This window comes from Epargyreus clarus, unplaced genomic scaffold (assembly GCF_041222505.1).
Source record: "Epargyreus clarus isolate Ecla_fem2 unplaced genomic scaffold, WU_Ecla_fem_2.2 ptg000009l, whole genome shotgun sequence".
In the NCBI taxonomy this organism is placed as follows: domain Eukaryota; kingdom Metazoa; phylum Arthropoda; class Insecta; order Lepidoptera; family Hesperiidae; genus Epargyreus; species Epargyreus clarus.
Window position 1 is genome coordinate 8,878,993 of NW_027332217.1, and position 20,686 is coordinate 8,899,678.

The 20,686-nt window shown below is 33.4% G+C and overlaps 4 protein-coding genes across 5 annotated transcripts; 1 reads left to right on the top strand and 3 right to left on the bottom strand.

Moving 5' to 3' along the window:
• Nucleotides 1–568: 568 nt before the first annotated feature.
• Eif2g (translation initiation factor 2 gamma subunit) lies at nucleotides 569–9,177 on the bottom strand. Of its 2 annotated transcripts, XM_073076653.1 has the most exons (9): nucleotides 8,922–9,160; nucleotides 8,532–8,706; nucleotides 4,221–4,457; nucleotides 3,657–3,874; nucleotides 3,081–3,266; nucleotides 2,279–2,461; nucleotides 1,544–1,681; nucleotides 914–1,062; nucleotides 569–692 (listed from the first exon to the last, which is right to left on the bottom strand). In XM_073076653.1, exons 1-9 carry the CDS (start codon nucleotides 8,979–8,981, stop codon nucleotides 635–637), a joined length of 1,404 nt encoding a protein of 467 aa, XP_072932754.1. In that variant the 5' UTR covers nucleotides 8,982–9,160; the 3' UTR covers nucleotides 569–634. The 2 variants fall into 2 exon arrangements, with proteins under 2 accessions (XP_072932754.1, XP_072932753.1); XM_073076652.1 differs by lacking the exons at nucleotides 569–692; nucleotides 914–1,062; nucleotides 1,544–1,681; ... (2 more) ...; nucleotides 3,657–3,874; nucleotides 4,221–4,457 and adding an exon at nucleotides 5,505–7,819 and having other exon boundaries at nucleotides 8,922–9,177.
• Nucleotides 9,178–9,617: 440 nt separating this feature from the next.
• On the top strand, nucleotides 9,618–11,769 carry ATPsynO (ATP synthase subunit O, mitochondrial). The gene is made up of 4 exons (XM_073076654.1): nucleotides 9,618–9,779; nucleotides 9,857–10,111; nucleotides 10,474–10,665; nucleotides 11,512–11,769. The coding sequence occupies exons 1-4, from the start codon at nucleotides 9,753–9,755 to the stop codon at nucleotides 11,665–11,667; spliced, it is 630 nt and encodes a 209-aa protein (XP_072932755.1). The 5' UTR covers nucleotides 9,618–9,752; the 3' UTR covers nucleotides 11,668–11,769.
• Nucleotides 11,770–12,645: 876 nt separating this feature from the next.
• On the bottom strand, nucleotides 12,646–13,603 carry LOC140744931 (c-Myc-binding protein). The gene is made up of 2 exons (XM_073076655.1): nucleotides 13,382–13,603; nucleotides 12,646–13,075 (listed from the first exon to the last, which is right to left on the bottom strand). The coding sequence occupies exons 1-2, from the start codon at nucleotides 13,394–13,396 to the stop codon at nucleotides 12,827–12,829; spliced, it is 264 nt and encodes an 87-aa protein (XP_072932756.1). The 5' UTR covers nucleotides 13,397–13,603; the 3' UTR covers nucleotides 12,646–12,826.
• Nucleotides 13,604–14,467: 864 nt separating this feature from the next.
• Nucleotides 14,468–17,383, bottom strand: CCT8 (chaperonin containing TCP1 subunit 8). The gene is made up of 6 exons (XM_073076656.1): nucleotides 17,190–17,383; nucleotides 16,278–16,835; nucleotides 15,806–16,180; nucleotides 15,427–15,653; nucleotides 14,993–15,188; nucleotides 14,468–14,847 (listed from the first exon to the last, which is right to left on the bottom strand). Exons 1-6 carry the CDS (start codon nucleotides 17,247–17,249, stop codon nucleotides 14,626–14,628), a joined length of 1,638 nt encoding a protein of 545 aa, XP_072932757.1. The 5' UTR covers nucleotides 17,250–17,383; the 3' UTR covers nucleotides 14,468–14,625.
• Between the last annotated feature and the right edge of the window lie 3,303 nt (nucleotides 17,384–20,686).

The window sequence follows — 20,686 nt, forward strand, 5'->3', positions numbered from 1 at the left end:
TAGGATTTAACTCCATGTGTAGTTTTGAATATATGTATTAAACATGTCTTTTAAACCCTTATCCTTCAGATATACCAGCTTCGCAAATTTTAATCAGAATATAATTAGATAATATTTAAAATCCATTGATAAATATTTTGAATAATTTAGCTTTGCTTAAAGTACCCCTCAATAGGTTACGGAAATTATGTATTCGATTCCGTTTATTTATTTTTTTCAATAAAACTTTATCGATATCACCATGAATTATTAAGTGATGTAATTGCAATCAGATATTTAATTGATTTTTTTATCCCTAGTAACTAAATAAATGGATTATTTCTAGTTCGTCATCGTTCGCTATTTTATACTTCGCTAGCCAACTTTTGTATATTACTAATTAATATCATTGTTGCTCTAATGTAATGTCTCCGATGTAATTCACGATAAAATGAACATTTAAATAGCACACTTCTATAAATAAATTGAAATAAATTTATATAATTATATCAAACGCAATAATATATGTGATACGAGGCTTAGGCGTGATTGTAATGCAATAATGTAAATTTCGAAATTAAACATGTAATAGTTTTATGTAATTTTTATTAAATATATGACAGTAGATACAATATAAAAGAAGTCAATAATAAATTTAATTCTTTCCAGGCTCGATTGTTTCTCCTCCTTGAATTTGACCCCAACCAATTAATCTGAAATAAAATAAAAATGATATATACTTATACTTAAAACAGCTGATTTTCCAAAATAAAATATATATAAATACATTATGTAAACAGTTTTAATTTAAATTTGAGATATTTTATTAATAATTAATATAAGTTAATTAATAATTAAGGTATTTTTATACTTTTTTGTTTACACTTTAATCTCAGTTGACTCAATTAAGAGTGAGTGACTATTTTGTGCTTACCTCCAGTGGTTCTCTACTCTTCTGCTGAGCGCTACCTTTTCTCCGATCTCTGTGCAAACGGGACTAGTAAGAGCAATTTTAGCCAAGTCGACCTTCGTAGCAATTACTCTGCCACCAGTACTCAAAGAGCCAATATTTACAAGCAGCGCCTGGAAAACAAAGAATATACTCAATTATAAATGTGAACAAGCTTTTTAACTAATGTAGTTCGTAATTAAGCATCTAAGGTAGTGTAATAACAAGAAAAAATACAAAGATGCAGTATTTGCTTCAGAACTACCCTCAATTATTCATATAATTAAAGCTCGTGTAAACAAATGTAAAAACGATCCTCAACATATTTTCAAAATGAGAAAACCCACTGAATCGTCTATATTGCGCGGAAAAATCTTAAAGTATACAGTTTTAAAAATTATGTCGCAACAGCACGAATGACTTGCTTAGATAAAGATAAAATTTTAAGATGCTTCACATCTCGTTTTAAATTATGTTTTTAGTAATAGATTTGTAATAATAACGTTTTATTGATTGTGCTATGCTAAGCAACTTTATATTTCAACAAAGTCAATATGTTTTCCAAATATGTATTATACCATAGTAAAAATGTAATCATGGATCTTTTTTACAAACCTCATTCCTGGTCAATTTTTGCACTTTGGCCGCTTTCTTGTCGCCTTCGGTACGAACGCCCAGAAGACGTTTGAGTAAATAGTATGAAACTTCGAGTTTTACAAAGATTCCAGGCAACGCTCCTACAGCTCCGAGAACCTGAAAATTAAAATTTAATTGTATAATATAATATACACAAAATATATAAGCCGCCAAAGATTTGTTCTCGTAGTCAGAAGTATAATATCAATATCCTTTAATGCGGCTCAAAGGACAATTGTAAGCTAATCTTTATTATTTTGTCGAGCATGGCCGATATTGGTGGTGTGGCACAACAACGTTTTTATATGTGTCGGTCCTAAATCTTAATAAGTGTAGTACCGCAAATGGGATGTGACTAAAATCTTCGTAGTAAGTCTATTTTTTTGTTTGTGATCTTATCATATATCATCATATCATTAGACTAACAAAGCTAAAAGTAAATTAATTGATATTAATGCTCCCCCCGCGTCTTGACAATGTAACATCTCACGGGTTCGCAACAGTAAATTCTAGATATCTGTGGGACGAAGACAGCGAGACGCCCCCGGCACCCTCCGCTGCCTGCTTTCGCCCACAGGTACATAGCTGCGTTAGCGTGCTCTTACTCTTGCTACAGAGTATATGCTTGTAGTTGTGTTTGACCGCATTGGCTCTGACTACACCTGCGCCCAACAACTTCAAGCGGACTAGAAGTTTGGCGCGGACTATACTAACCTGTCCGACGAGACGATCAGCGCGACAGAGCGTGGGCTCGATCTTGGTGCCGACGCCGATGAGGCCACCGGGCACCGCGTACTGGAGCTCGTTCTGCTCCGCGAACAGCGACACTATCCGCGAGAAGATCGGCCGGCACGTCAGCTTGCCGTCCGCGTCCTTGCTCACCAGACCGGGGCGCACCTGTATTATGGATAGAACGATTAAATAAATAACTGTTTTTTAAACACAGGATTAGCAGACAAGCATGCAGTCCATCTGATGGTGTGGAGGTGGTGCCGCCGGTATTGAACCACAAAGGGTTCTAAGATAACTCAGTGCTAGTCTAGTAGATTGAAATTCCTAAGTTTGCTTTTTTATTACTGAAGTGGGAAATGATTATGTTGTCTATTTGATAGGAAGCGGTTATCGCCACGCGTGGATATTTGTAAAAAAACCCAGATAGGATTAGAGTCCTACCTGAGGGCGGCGTGTTATTTGCGGTACTTATTAAAACTACAAAGCTTGATGTTATTGTCGATGAGATGGTAAGTCATTGACTTTGCCATAGAGGGTCAACCTATTAGGCCCCATTTATATCCAGGCATTGAACATATCGTGTCAGACAATATTTTAGATTTCGGAATAATTTATTATACAATACTTTAACAGCTACGGCCCGTGTCTGGGCGACCTTGTTACGGAGAATAACACGTTCATACACATTGTATAGAAGAAAATTAGTTTGCGGGACACAAATCGTATGTGTCGTGTACATCTGTAGATATAAAAGCAACTTTATGGATCATTAAAAGAAACGTACCTCGATCTCCATGCCAACAGTGAGCACCCCCTGGAGAATGGAACCTCCGGCGACTCCTCCGCGGAGGTCGTCGACCTCGCAACCAGGCTTGTTCACATCGAACGACCGGATCACGATCATACGCGGCGGCGACGTGAAGTCACGTAACGGCACCGGGATCTTCTTCGTGATGTACTCGCATAGTACCTGTCGTATGTAAAAGAGATTTTTTTACAGACATTTACACGTTTTAACATTTTTAGTAGCTGTCGCGTCTATATTTTTTTACAAAGTCTTAATTGCGGATTTTACAGCGAAATCTTAAATAGCGACGTCTAGAAGGCTTACAGAGTGACCCTAATTGAAAATTTGAATAAGCCTACACTACAGTTCACATGGGTTTAAATGAAAATTTTCAACATTTGATGTTAAACGAGTTACAGAAAGCAATTAAGTACTACGAATTTATCAAGCTGGTGCTATAAGAAAAAAAATGTACAAATAACTATACTCCTATTGGTCTGTGTTTACTACTTTTTCTAAGCATACGAATAGACATCTAATCAAGCAATATTTACAACAAAGAAAAAACTTTACCTCAATATTATATTTCAATTGAGCGGAAATTGGTATGATGGGAGCACCGTCAGCAACTGTGCCCTGCACAAACTTGGTTATTTGTTCGTGTTGCTCTTTCGCCTGGCCTTCCTTTACAAGATCTATTTTATTCTGGAGTATTAGAATATGTTTGAGTTTCATAATCTCAATGGCAGCTAAATGTTCACTCGTCTGCGGTTGTGGGCAGGACTCATTGCCTGCGAAAAAAGTGAAAGAATTAGTATTCAATCAACGACGATACATGGACCCGGTACACTTCTAGAACTTGTTGGTAAACTGTAGATTTCGTGAGGTAGCAGATAAAATTTCTAAAATTGTAGCTAATCTTTGTTATATTCAACCTCAAATATTATGAAAAGGCTAGGATGAAGTAAAGTAGTAGGCTAAAGTAGGAGGATGCTTTGTGACGAGCGTTTATAGCGTGGATATTTAGAATCAGACGGACTACTTACATACCCATTGCTCATTAACTACTTCAAACATAATTCATAATGTACCAAAAATAATTAAACATATTTCCAATGAAACTAACGAAATACGCACCAGCAATGAGCAGTAATGCGGCGTCCATAACAGCCGCTCCGTTAAGCATGGTAGCCATAAGAATGTCGTGCCCGGGACAGTCCACGAAGCTGACGTGACGCACCAGCTGGAAGCGGCCGGTACACGCCGCTCGGAGGCACGGAAAGTTGTCGTCCTTCGACGAACCGCCCGATATGAAACTCGTCGGCCGCGGACATTTGGGGTTGTCGCATTTGTAGATCTTCGCGTTGGCGTAACCTAACGATCACATTACAATTGTATTCACTCTAGGTATAGTGTGAGATATACAAAAGTCTAATAGGACAATGTGATATCAATTGCTTATAAAATCTAATTACAGTATTACGGCAGAAAGTTTGTTTATTTAATTATGATTGCCATTTTGATAGCCACCTCGAAAACAAATATACTCTGGAGGGGTTTGCCTAACTAGAAGAAATAGCCCAAGTGTCTTATTGACAGTAATTTTTGAGGTGAAGACTTTGCAAAATCGATCATTTATTTGCGAGAACCAAACATCAAGCAGAGGTTAATTCATCATATTTAAAAAAGACAAGCTTTGTTTGTATATAACTAACTACTATAATACCACTAATGATGTAGGTAAGGGAAGGTAAGCAAGGTCAGCGGGATGTAAAAGTAAACTTCTCATAAATACTACTGTATTTATTATAATACATTCGTTATCAAACAATTACTATAAAAATAGTAATAAAAACATGGTTTTCCAAAGAATCTTCAATTAACACATTTCAGCAATTATTCTTATTATCCTTAGAAGATATTACTTACATGATACAATAATTATATTTTATTGAGATTGTTCATAATACTTATGCTAAGTTTTAACTAATATATGTGACATTAGACTACTACTATGAAAAATTATTGCATCGAGACACTGTTATCCAAATTGCCTATATGACATATAATTATAACTACTAGTTTCCAATATTATTAAAGTAAGGATATTGGTACCTCGTCAATTAGTACTAGTTATCTCTCAAGCGCACTAAATTAAAATATTTTTTAAAGTTATACTTTTTTGTGTTGTAGGGGAATAACAGTGAGTTTGACTTTTTACAAACCTGGCCAATTTAAACAAGGTACTAAAAATTAAAAAATAATAATAAATCAATTGGGGACCTGAAACCCTCTGAGTGTGAGTTCGACTCACACTTGGCCAATTGTTTTAACAACATACCATACACAATAACACACCATAATATACTATAATAAAGAGTCTGACATGCCCATATAAAATAGTACTTAAAGAACATGCACTCAATTTTTGGGTATGATAACTCTATATTTATATATGGTTTAGCTAACATTATGCATAACTAATTAAGGAATTGTTCAGTGCGCATATCATTATCTATTACGTCATAATAAACTTGAGTTAACCTACTTTGTATTAAAACTTATACATTACAAAATATGTATTACATTACACTTACAATGTAACTTTAGATGTATATTAAGACTATTAATACATATGTAAAATACATACAAAAACCTCTAGAACAGTCTAACACAATACATAAGGTACAAAGTTCTTTTAATCCCTTTATCTAAGGCACTTATATTTTTAAAATAGTATATAATGACAAATTGTGATTTGATAACAATAAAATATATTTTAACAATTTTAACAGGAAAGGCATTTTTAAGGCACTTGTAAAACACGAAATTGACATATTTTGAGAACACTTAATACAACCACTTCATAATGAAACTCTTAATTTTCAATATTTAATTGAAATTACCTATTTTATTCAGACCCAGATTACTGTAAAATCAATATTGTTAAGTTAAACCAAATCATTGTTATTGAAAACCACAGATTATCATAAAATAAAATAATTATTTAATAGAACACAAAATGGCCTGATGCAAAAATACAACATATAAGCGACAGGAGATTGTAAAGTATAAAACTCTTACTTTTGGTACTGACAAAAAATATAGCAATTTTTATATCATTGTAAGTTTTGTGAGTAGCAAGTTCAGATACCAGCTAGGATTCATTAGTCAGTTATAAATCTCTTCTATTCAGAACAAGTACTTCCTACATTTCACAGAACCACACTTGCATTCAGTACGATTACGGAGTAATGCTATGTTTTGTTGTTGAATTTCAAATCTGGATTTAACGGGTGATACAGGTGATAAGGCTACGTTTGCTTCAGAGGCATTTGGGATATTACTGTCATCATCTTCTATTACCACCTCTTTATGGGCTGCTGATGTACTTTCATCGTCTTCTGAACATTTTTGTAAATAATCAAAGCATATTTCCTCTCCTGCTTCTATGTCACAAGTAGAAAATAGTGCCAACATTGGGAGGTTGGGATCAAGACAATCCGCCCAAACAGCCCACACGCCTAAATTAGGATCACACGAGTGATTTATAAAGTGTGATACATTGCCTAAATGCGCTGCATCCACAACATAAGGATTTTCAACAGAATTAAAGTCCAAATCAAATAGATATGTCAATCCATTAGCATCATACTCTCTACCACGCTTTTCCGCTTCTTCAAATGTTATAACTTCACCTACATACTGACAAACAAATTGGCCTTGTTTTATTTTTTGTTCAGTTCTAACTCCCCATCCGCACCCATTAGATGTTCGGAAAATGCACAGCTTTAAAGACCTTCCCTTCTGTACTACACGGTTAGTACAATCCGAGGAACATTTGCAAGCTTTGTTACATTCGTAGACAGGGGTGCCTGATGCTACACGTAACCTCTTGTTTGCAGTGTATGCATAGAGACCAGCTTGCATTCCACAACAGGATTTGGAACGACAATTACAAGATGTACATTCACATCCAATAGGTGGTTCATCAGGAATTGTGACACCAGCACCGGGTATAGACTGATTTATGTATGTAAAATTGTCAGGGGGACCAGCCAAGTCTACACTATTTTCAACTATGAGTTTCTTACAGTTATCAACCTGATTTAAATGATCTTCCCAATCTTTCAATGCCATTAACTGCCGACAACGTTTTCTACACAACACATACAGCTGTAAATTATTCCTTGTTTCTTCTACAAGATCAGAAACATAACATTCATCACATTCTCTTAAACGAGTCATACAAAGCAAATTTACAATCAAGTCCTCTTTTACTTTAGACATCTCATTTTCTTCAACTTCATGCAATCTTTTGACAAGATTTTCTTCACTAAGCAAATTATCAAATGATAATTCTTCTTTGAGTTTTTCTAGTGTATTGCAGTACTGAAACTCTTGGTCCGCTAAAAATTCTTTAATTATTGCTGGGCAATTGTCAAGATGTTCTATAGGTTCCCATGTGTTCTCACTGTCTGGCCATCCTTTCCATTTAATATAAAATAACCCTCTGCCCTCTTCATACTTGAAGTCTAATATTTTTTCTATAATAAATTCTTCAGACTTTTGTCTTTGTCGTTTCCTTTTTTTTGCATTAGGCTCCTCTGCGGATTCTTCAGAGTCAATTGATAAATTTCTTTTCCTTGTTCTTTGATTTTTCTCAAAAAACACTTGTTCATCTCTTTCATTTGTTCTTTCACGGAACATTCTTATAACTGATTCCGACAGGCGCTCTGCAACATACCATGTGATTTAATTAAAAACAAGGGTATTACTTTTTGTAAATTATGGAAATAAATTAGGCATAATAAATTCACATGGTACATTGCAAAGTATCTGTATTGGCAATAATATTGACAGAATTATATTACTTTAAATAAACCTATTACAGACAAAAAGAAATTAATAATACTCATAATAAATAATATATTGCTAAAAGTTAAATCGCTACAAGTTATTGATAATGATTCAAAATATGAATTATATTATCACACACAATCACATTTATAGTAGACTCACAGTATAGTCGGTCGAATTATACCTTCTGAATTAGATACACTATATAAGACTACAGTTTAAATCCATCACTTATTTGTATTAATTAATACATTAGGCATAATAAATTTATCAGTCAAATAATATATTGACAGGGTTGTGTCATACAGATTTTAAAATTAATACACTAGATTTATATTAAAAAAAGTAACTTCAGATCCATTCTTTCAATGCCATTATATCTGTGGTTGTTTGGATTGGTTGGTTGTTTGGATTTTTTAGTGAAGTTATGTGATGTATGTATAAAGTGACCAAGTATGTAATAAGTTAATTTATGTAAAAATCTTCATTCTATTCTAATATCGAAATGTAAAGTAGGACATCATTTATTTATGTTTCATTGCTGAAACTGGTATGTGTAATAAATACTAGTATTTTGACTGTACTTACCCAATTTGATTGTAATATTCCTTTCAAGCTCGTTTTTAAATCTAACAGTTTGGACTCCGGAGATGGCTTTAACAACTGTCGACTTTCCGTGGGCTACATGGCCAATGGTACCGATGTTGATCGTTGCCTGCCTAGATATCACCTCAGGCGACAATGCAGACAGTTTTGTGACATCCTAAAAAACACATTAGTAAGCTTATTCACAATAACACTGAGATTATTATAACCTTTTACGTTACATCGTAAACTTCGGAAAGTCAGGTTATGTGACATCACGTCATTTGAAATTTCATCATTATGAAATCAATGTAGTACCAAACGTTTATTAATTGACTAAAGGTCCTGTAAATATTTGGCTTAAAAAGTCAATTACTTTCAAAAACTACTCACTAGTTTGGATAAGTCTTGCTGATGCAAGTTTGACTGTGCACGGCCTTCACTTGAAGCCATATTGAATGGTAAATAAGAATAAAATTTAATGTATAGTGATCAGCGCTGCATTTAATTTATACTCCGTATAATATTTGGCTGCAGTATTCCCTTGATATGGATAATACAGATTGTACTTTGTAGCGTGGCTCTTTGATTGCTTGCGCCGCGCTCGAGAGTATTTTTTTTCTGAATTGCCATTACATTTCACAGAGAACTACTAAATTATTAACTCTTTTATTTTTATCATATTTAATGCAAACAAAAAAATATTTATGTCTCTGATTAATAAATGAGCTGGAAATATTTGGTATCTTTTACATTTTATCATAAAAATTTAAACAGTAGTTCTTAGAATAATAGTAAAAAAAATCGATATTTTTATACTGGCAATATTAAATCATAGACATTATTTATGTTTTTTATTATGAGAAGAGAAGGGCATAATGAATATTTATAAACATGTAACATATAACATATTAGATAATATCTGCATATTTACAATATTATATGATTACTGTGTTAAGTCAACTCATAGGTCGAGTACATAAGTAAATTAAATGTCCTAACCATATAATTATTAACAACTATTATAGATTTTATTAAAACTACATATTAAATATCTTTTGCGCGTTATTCGCGCATTGAGTGAAAAATGATAAATAAATGTCATTTTGACACCCTAAAGTTAACCTTGTCTGTCAATGTCACCGTGTGTGTTACACTGAGAGACCAATCGATTAAAACTTCCAATTAAATTATTTCCACGGTATTTAACCCTAAGAACACATCATGTCTCTCATGAAGACAAATATGCTGGTAAATTACAAAATGCTATAACGTTATACTGTAACAATATTTTACAAAAAATAATAATTTATTACGTAACCTTACAGATCCGCTCGCTGAGCACCTCCTCAACGGCAGCTCAGCTTGTCAAACCTCCAGTACAAATATTCGGACTGGAAGGCCGATATGCTTCTGCCTTATACTCTGCGGCCTCCAAAAACAAGGCTTTGGACGCAGTTGAGAAAGAACTGTCTCAGTTCCAACAACTGATGAAAACCGATGCCAAATTGAAGGAGTTTATCGTCAACCCTACTCTTAAGAGGAGCTTGAAAGCGGACGCTATTAAAAATGTTGCTAGCAAGGTAAATTTTAAACTTTGTGCTGCTGTATGTGGACTGCAATCTACATCTCATTATCGCAGGATAGAGTTCTTCTGACCAAACTCATTGCATGTTGCGGGCTATGGCTGAGGAACATTTCTTCAGAGATATTCATTCTGGTCTCTAACAGTCTATTAAAGACACTCGGCTATAATGCACATATAATCTGCATTTAGCATTAGTGATTATAACAACATTGCATTATTAGGATTTTGTTTCATTTTAATATCATATTATTATACTTTATCTATTACATTAATGGTTAGTGTAGCACCAAACCCACCCAACAATAAATCCCCTTACAGGTTCTTATGAATGTGTTAAACCTGTTCAATTAATTTCAGGCTAGCATGACGCCCACTACAGGCAACCTTCTCAGTCTTATGGCTGAGAATGGCCGCTTGGACAAACTGGAGGCTGTTATCAATGCTTTTAAGATCATGATGGCCGCTCACCGTGGAGAGGTCACTTGCGAGGTCACCACAGCCAAGCCCCTTGATCAGGCACAAAGGCAAAATCTGGAAGCGGCTCTCAAGGTATATGTTTTGTAATGAGTATGTTTTTCCTTAGATTATAGTACTTTTCAACCGATTATTGTCCCACTGCTGGCCACGGGTCTCCTCTCAGAATGAGAAGGATTAGGCCATAGTCCACCGTGCTGGCCAAGTGCGTATTGTTAGACTTCACATACCTCTGATATTTTTTTTAAATAAATCTCTGGTAAAAACATTATAGTAAAAAGTGTATCTTGGCAATCTTTTTAAAAATTATAATATATATTGTATTAAAAAAGTATGACCACTTTAGTCTGTTGAATTGTAATTCCAGTCACATAATTTTATCTCACCTCCAATATTACTACAACTAACCTTACCTGTACATATCTACTATCATATGTCTGATAATATAATTTGATCAATTCATTTTAAAACTCTATTTAAGACAAAAAATAATTTTATAACCACAAGATTCACTATAGATATAAGTTAAATTAAGTGGTCAGTGCCTACCATGGAAAGGAATAACTTTTAAATTTGCAGAATTTTTTACATGTTACATAAGAACTGAGTGGAATACTGGGTTTAGAAACACACGTAAAAATAGTCTTTCTTCTTAAGCGTTACACTCTTGTCAGAGTGGTCGTGGTCATTACTTGGTCTTCGTGGCACGCTTAACAAGACGCCGCCACTCGTTTCTTGTCGCCGCCTTCCTGGTGCACTCATGTAGTGGTGTAAAAATAGTCTTACTACAGCTAAATCACTGGATGGCAAAGAAATTGAATCTTAACAGTAGCCTATTTTTTTAATTATATTCTGTGATATTAGGATTATTTGTTCCCCATTTTGCCTTGTTGTATCATTATGTTATTCTTTATTTTTCAGAAATTCCTGAAGGGCAATCAGACTTTGCATTTGACTGCTAAAGTTGACCCTGCATTGATTGGAGGCATGGTTGTATCAATCGGCGACAAGTATGTAGACATGAGTGTTGCCAGCAAAGTGAAGAAATACACTGAGCTCATCAGTGCGGCCGTTTAAGTGAACAACGAGTCGATCATATTTAAGATAAATTATGTTCCAAATAGTGATCATGTTTAATATGAAAATTGTGTTGAGTAAAAGAATGTTAAGCATGAAATATTTCTAGTGTTTAATTTTTTTAGCCCAAAACAACTAGTATTTCTGTTATATCACATGACCTAAAATATCATATGCTATTTTATATAAATAATTCAGAAAATGTAAAATAGTAAATAATAATTGAATATGTTTTTTAAAATACTTCTATAGAGGAAACTACAACTTTATGGTTAAACTGTGATAGGTCCATTATTTATTTGTGTCAATTAAAGAACAATGTTAATATATTTTAAATTATGCTGGTTATGAATGTGTGTGGCTAGCAGTGTTACACAATATCAGAAGGACTGCATGCTGCCCACGGAACAAGAAAGACCATTTTTGTTTCGTGATGCTACCTGCTTGCAATATATTGAAACCTTAATTTTTTGGTGTTTTGTACTCATGTGAGTACAAAACACCAAAAAATTAAGGTTTATTATCTATGTAGATAAGATGTTAAAATTCCATTCCTGGCATTTGCAATATGTGTATGCCTAAAAATATTGGGTTTGTAGAGTACATATCTCATGGATCTGTTATTTGTAGATTTTCAATTTACATACATATCTAATCTATTAGTACATGATTTTATGTTTGTTACAAGATCTGTGTACCTTTTTTTTTTTGTTTTCGAGGGGGAAACCTTCAAAAGTAAGAAACTTGAGTAATGAAAGCTGTTCATTGTTTTATTGTTCTCAAATCCTGACAAGTGCAACCAAATAGACAGTTCATTGCAATGGATGTAAGTAATGATAATCTTGGCCTGAAATATTAATATAAAAGATACTACTCTGATAAAGTTCACCACATGTCCTTTATTGACAATATTATTTTTCTCTCTTAGTTTTCTGGAGATAGTTTCACTTTAAATGAGATGATAAGAAAAAAAGGCAGTAACTTCAACTAAAATTTAATTGTGTAAGTACTACACATAAACTAAACTTAATTAATAACCAAATTATTAATCTCTGGTATCATTAACACTAAGTTATACATCTTCAGAATCAACGTGGATAGTTTCTATTTGAGATTGAGATCATTGTAGAGATCAAATGACAATTTTGTACTAAGAATCTTATCCTTCTGTGGGAGCTGTTTCGCCTTTCAAAAGGGCATTTTCGGCTTCCAGCTCAGCTATCCTGGCTCTTGCAGCTTCTAACTCATCTTCCCCACCGTCAGTGCCCAAGTGCTTACGGACATATTCCAAAGCATCCTCGGGCTTATCGGGCTCTTCATAAAGGCTTACCAGGACTTTTGTTAGAGCATCCATGACTCCAGCTCTTTCCAAGTAACGCCTGAATTCTTCTCTTTTTGAGTCAATAGGCTGGAAAGAAAATATTGCAAGCCATTGAATAAAAACATGTCACAACTCATTTTTGACAAAAACTATCTATTTCAGGTAGCTTTTTTTTTAATTAAACTACATTTTTCACTTATTATTCGATCAAAATTAACTTATTTTATACAAGTATTTATGAATTAACGCAGACACGACCTTGCAGTAGATACAAGAAGTTAGAGTATGAATTCCCCAATTCATTCATACAGAACTCGTTGCAATATTAATAGTAAGATAAAGATTAATATTTATCTTATAATATGATAAAACAAGAAGTTTGTGTTTACTTACTTTGTATGAAGACATTTTGCTTAAATAAATAGCAACTCCCTTATGAATTTAATACGGTTTCAATACAATAATATTTAACTCAGATTTAGTTTCTTTCTTAATTTCAAGTAAGAATTACGATTTATTCAAGTACAGGGAAAAATATTAATTTGCAATGCACGAAAACACTTCTTTCACCTGTCAAGCCAAGCAAACGAAACGAAACTATGAATTTGACAGATGGTCCAGATGGATGACATTATCGAAATGACACTCTTAACTTTTTCTAATCGCATAACTCTTAAATAAAGCCAGTATTAAAACATATTTTATATCACGGCGTGCGTAAATTGACGTTTTACGCACGCTTCGCGTGCGCAAAACCCCCATTTCCGACCCCGTAATATAAAATTTTATACAACACGCGGACGAAAAATGTTTTTCTGACTCGTGTGATTGCAGTCCTCGCCTGCGGCTCGGCCTGCAAACTCACACTTGTCAGAAAAAAATTTTTCGTCCTCGTATTGTAATGTACTATTTAAATAACCGTATTCTAATTTAATGCATCCGCTACATACGACTTGGCTTACTAAAGGCTCTTTTTGGAACATCACCTGGAGCCGTGATCTTTTATTTCAATATGTAAAACAAAATAGCAAAATTTACTTTACAATCATTTATTTTATATCGCATTCATTATACAAATATAAAAATTAGCTAATAACTGGACACTACATTTATTAATTCTAAGGGGGTACGAATTTTGTCAGGTCTATTAGTTTGCTACGAAACGATTTTTATGCCCTGGTGCACAATCAAGAAACTTAACCATACTTTTGATTTTCTGGTATTGAAGCTTGGACCCAAAGAGTATAGTAGTCCATATAGGATAATCAGTTATTTATTTGTGTGGTATTACTGTACATCAAACCTCTATTTTTCCATTTTACCATGACGTGAATTACTTATCCATTAAAATATTACAATGTTTTGAAGTGACATGCCGAACACATAGTTCCCATTTTTATTCTGGGGTTAACAACTTTTTTACCAGGCTTATGTTCTACACACTATTATACATCTATTGACATACACAAATAAAACACATTATTGTTAATTTATTAATTATTTAATAGTCATTAATGACTGACAAAATAAAGCAGGATACCTGCAGCAAAGTGCAATAAAGCATTAAATAAAATGTTATATTGTTAAATCATGAAAGAAAATACTTCTAGCGAATTCTATGGTGATTACAGTAGCACTTAAGATTCATCATCACTTCCTGCTGGTGCTTTAGGCTTAGGTCCACCCGCTCTCTTTGCCATTATTATTTGGTCAACCTTCAGGATGGTAGTAGCAGCTTCAACGGCGTATTTCAGCCCCCAGTTCTTTAGAACATATGCATCGAGTACACCCCTTTCTTTGGCATCACATATACCATTGTTTTCTGATTCAATGTCAAATCCTGCATTTTTGTTACCTTCCTGTGTAAAAAGATAAGTAAATATTAGAAGATGTAACAGACAAGTATATATTTCGTAAAAAAATTCGGACTTTATTGATTGTGATGTTTTATTTTTAGAGGGGAGTAATCAAATTGGTAATGCAAGAACATTAAATATTATTTACCCTGTGTGCTTTATAGATGTTGTTGATAACATCAGTAGCATTTGCACCGGAGTTGTCAACTAAGGCGCGTGGGATACTCTCAAGGGCCACAGCAAATTTCCGAACAGCATACTGCTCAAGTCCTGGCAATGTGTCTGCGTACTGAAGAAGTTTTTGTGCCAATTCTATTTCCGTAGCTCCAGCGCCAGGAACAAACCTATAAATTATTGAATATAATGAATTTTAAAAAATAACATACCCAACACACATCCACTAATTATTGTTTGTGTGGACTCAATAGCTCAGGAGTGGCACATCACAATCTGGTATAATCTTTGTTCATCCATATGATGTTATAGATATCTTTCGGTCACTAATGGACTATTTAGCCACATGTGGACAATATACTAATTTGCAATTTTCTAAAAAAAAATTGATGATAAAAGAATAATTACCTTCCATCCCTCGCAATACCCTTGAATGTATTGACACCATCATCAATAGCCCTCTCAATATCATCCATGTAGTTATCCGTGGAGCCTCTGATAACAACAGTGGAAATGCGAGATTCGGCACTTTCCATGCAGAATACTACAACACGAGTGTCTCCTACCTCATCAACATGAACTGTATCACAGTACCCTAGCTCCTGAGTTGTGGGTGTGGTCAACCTTGGCAGAACCTAGTTAAAACAAAACATTTTATGTATTTAACATATATATCATGTAGATAACATCTATATTGCGCTTAAATGTGATTTTATAATTTTGCGTTCTGCAAATATTTATAATTCAGTAGTTTAATTAATCAATGAATTATTTTTATTATACTTACAGTAGCATTGACAGTTTTTGCCAAGCGACGCAAATCAAATTTAGAGTTGAGGCGCACAGCCATGACTCCATATTTGTTCAGGTAATGCAGAGCCATATCACCAAATTTAGCACCAGCGACAATAACTTTGACACCTGCATCAGCAATATCTTTGATTTGTTTCTCCAGGAGGGATTCTTCCCCTCTGCTGAAATTCAGAAGTTCATCTGCAGACTTGATGAGCACGGTGCCTTTTGTCTCTGTTTGTGTTATGTCCACTGGGCAGGAGTAAATGGCCACTTTGGCTTTGGTTGCAGATGTGATGTCTCCTTCTACTTCACGCTTAAAGACCATTCCTGATAGAACTTCAGACTGCAAAAGACCTGCTCCAAGGATCTAAGAACAAAACAAATGAAATTTAAAAATTATTAGACAATTCATTTTAAGTTTGGTATCATCTAAAAATTCAATGATATCTGTTATTTTACTTTACCTTGCATATTCTGACATTATCAACATTGAATGTAGTTTTTTCAGGCAATATACCCACACAAGCCTTAGCTACCAACTCAGCAATGAAATCTTCATATCCGTACTGCTTAGACATAATTGAGGGTTTGATGCCAGGTATAACTGCAGCTGGGTTTTTGTAGTCCTTTATTTCATGGCAAACAAGTTCTGGTAAAATTTCGAGGCATTTGTCGAGGGCTCTTTCATATCCCTCTGCTATTTCACTGGTGGTTACTCCCAAGCGCAACAATTCTTCGGCAGCCTCGAGAAGAGCTCCGGAGAGTACAATGACGAAGTTTGTGCCATCACCAACTTCATCATCCTGCATTTTACTCGCAAGTACCATGAGTTTAGCAGCAGGATGCTCAACATCTAGCTCCCTGATTATAGTTCCAGCATCACTGGTAATGAACTGTTTATCAATATGGTTTATGATCAGTTTGTTCATGCCATTCGGGCCGTAAGCTGAACGCACGCTTTGAGCAAACTGTTTACAAGCGTTTATGTTGCGGTAGACCGCCTCCTCCAAACCCGAGTACATCTGCAAATAAGTGGCGTTTTGTATAGTCATATTTAAGTCGAATTCTTTAAGATGCACTTTTTTTTTAAAATAATAAAATTGTATGTTAAAATTTTTAAATTTTCGCAAAGCACGTACGTACTTCTTGACGAATTCACATTTTTATTGCAGTCAAGTGACTTAGTTTAAAAAATGAAATATATACATTTCAGAGTATATTTGAAATGGAAATTATAGTTTTGGCCATAATGTTGAATATTATATAAATTTTTTAACAAAAGAAGTTTAAATGTAAGAAATATTTGCATAAAGGAAATCATACGGTCCCACCGGGCACACATGATCTTATTGGTTATGATAGAATTATTGACTCACCCGAGCTCCTTCCTTCATCATTTGGGGCACACCCGGCGCTTTTGGTATGTGTAAAGCCATTTTTAGTCAGTGATGTATAACTTATTCAATTTAAACAAGATCAAACTCAGAGAACTCAAAAATTAAAATGTCTTTCTCTGTATTCCTTTTCCTATCGCAGCCATACAATGCCCATAGACAATTAACACAGACTAAAGAGTAAACGTAAAGCCAAGACATAAACTTATAACCAAAGAGTATTGTAACCTATAAACCTATATAAGACTTATAACATACATATAATGTCAGCGAAGATAGAATAAAAAAAAAGATTTTTTTGAATGTATACTGTATAGTTCCAGAAATATGCTACAATATCGATTTTGCGTAATTTTACTGGGAATCGACAAACTACTGTATATCAGCCACTTTTAAAATCTGGCAAACCTATATTCTAAATATACTTAATAAATATCAAAATCATGTCAATGTGTATGCCTCGTGAGACAAAGGAAGTATTTAAAAACTGTTTAGTAGTTAACTGAACTTTGGACGTTCCACCTACACGATGGTGGTATTCTCCTTGGCATTATGTATAGTATGTTGTATGATAATGCTAAAAATTAATTGATACATTGAGACTAGTTCTGTACCTAGTCACAAAACACATTCAACTTGCGAACATGTGTATATATAGGAGTAAGTTATATTTATTCATAAAAATCAAACAGATAGGAGGATCTTCATTCCCCAAAGAATTTCAAAACGGTATTTAAAGGGTTTGTGAAAGAAAAACCTTTTCGAGACACTATTTTATTAGATATCACATTGAATATAAATGTCTAAGCTAAGTTTATAAGTAGTGGAATTAATACATTTTCCATTGAATTATGTACGTAATTATATAATGATTACTTGTTTGACACTACACATACTAAAATCTACGTAGTGTCACTTCTACAGGAATAGGTAATATGTTTATTTTCAGATACAAATTATAGCTTGAATATTACATTTTTGGGACACCTAGAATAATCAATTCATTTGTAACTTAAAATTTATAGTATTCACCTCACAGACCTGCTAGGTACAATACAGGTCTGTGATTAAACTCATTTCAAATTGCAAAAACTGGGTACTTTCTGATAGGATATTGGTGCAACATAATTAGTTCCTATATTCCAATTATGAGTAGTGTCCAAAAATATAGTGAATTAATAACTAAGAAGCACATCTTACAATATTTAAATGTATACTGTTCTAATTATCTTAAGAATAATATACTCCTTATCACGACGTAATAGTTGAATGTAGTAAGATCATTAGGAATATAAAAAATATTACAATTTAATGCACACAACATTATCTATGTTTCTACTCTATAATTATGTAAATTGATACAAAGTTGATGGGGTGACACAATTTATCATTTGTGTATAATATTTTATATAAAGGTGTAAAAAGATTAAAATATACTGAATGAGATACAAAAAGGCAAATCAAATAAAAGACAGCAGTGACTCTATTAACTTACCATAAAAATATAATTTTGAAAAATTTTTTTTTTTGCGAAAAACATAGTTTACAGTGGCCGTTTAAGTATAAAAAGTACATTGATGATTAACGCAAAATATTATAAAATATAATTTATACTGTGTACAAACGTGACACATTAATTCGTAAATAACTATAGAGTATAGAGGTAAAGACTAAGGAGTACCGTCTTATGAAGTGTCCGTCGAAAGTCAATAAATAAGGGTGGCGTTAGTCACCGAAATTATTACATTTTCAACTCAATTCATTTTATAATCTTTACGTACACAAGCGCCATTTTGGAGTATCTCCTTACCTCTACACTTCACAGTGCGATCAATTTTTGTACTCTAGAAAGGAGAATAAAAACAAAAGAATACAATAAAGAATAAAATATATCTATCAGAATTACAAAGAAATTTATAAATATACCCTCTTTATAATGATGAGCCAATTCACAATCTTAGCAATTTTCTAGCACTAACATCACAGATTATTTATCAAAATAAAAATAAATTCGAATTAAGTTGTTAGCAATCTTATTTAAAATAATACTGTTTTAATTTAAATAATGTAACGTCATTAAAGGGTATGTTGGTAAATGCTTTAGGAATAAATGTTAGTAATTACATGAAGATATAATATAGTATATAATGTACCTACTAGTAGCATCTTAGTTCACATTGGATACATGATAGTCTTAGGGCCGATACACATAAAAGCGTTGCGGTGCCGCATCGCTATAATCGGCGATGTCACGTATCGCAACGCAGAAATTTGCGTCAAGCATCGCGCAACGCATTCCGGAGCTTGCTTGAAAAATGGTTTCAGTAACTTAACTTCAAACAGCGTTCGTTAAGATAGTACATTGCGACGCTTTTATGTATGTTGACCCTTAACATCTACAAATATTATGTGCGTGTAAAAAATAAGCATAACAAAAGAGAAAAACTTGAAGAACTAGTAAGTCAAGAAAAAAGGAAGTCTTATTACCAAATAAGTACGGAGTAAATATTAATAAGGAATAGTAGTGGTTGGATATTGCATATTTTTCTCAAAGTAACGAAATAGCGACAATTTTACGTGACTTCGATAGTATGAAAATCCATTAGAAATAATACAATGTCCTACAGAATTTAACTATAATAATAAGTAAGAAAATAATACTTTATTACAATAACACCATATTTTAAAAGCTTTTAATCAATTTAAATGTGCGTCAATTATAGCTACTGTGTTTAACCAACCAAACTACTGATAACACTATCTTTTACCAGAATCTTACTGTTAATTCCATAGATAACATCAATTATACCATTAATTCGTTACAAACATTTTTTAAGAAACTACAAAAATAAATTTATGACTACAATGATGATGGTGATGATTTGTGCAATATCAATATATCTATTGCTAGACAGCATTATTTTAATAGTTATTAAGCGAAATAAAGGCCCTAACAATGTCAAGGCAACGAGATGTCATCTCGACGTTATCAGCAAATTAGCTGTAGCTATTTATTTGTCCTTTTCATTTCTAACAATCAATACTTTGGGGCTTCCGCTATAAAGGACATGGTTATACGGCTACGAAGTAGTCTACACCAAAGAAACAATGTATTTAACTATACGGAAGGGCCAATTACAATGTTATAAAGGGCAGGTGGCAACATCGCCAACGTGTAAGTGTTTCACAACTGTTAGTGATTACAAAACTGGCGTTGTTTCCATACATCGTTATAAAATAAATTTTAAATCTAATTGTTTGGCCTGCAACATTGGCGGTTTAATAGTATGCATATCGTTTGCACAGTACAGTTGATATGTTAGTTGCCTGGATGAATGAAATTATATATTTATGAATTTATTTAAATTTTGATTAATTACTAAATTTAATCGTGTAAGTACATAGATAATAAAAATATACCTTAATATATAGCACACTTATTCTAATATCAACGTCCACACTAGTTGAACGAATTGTTT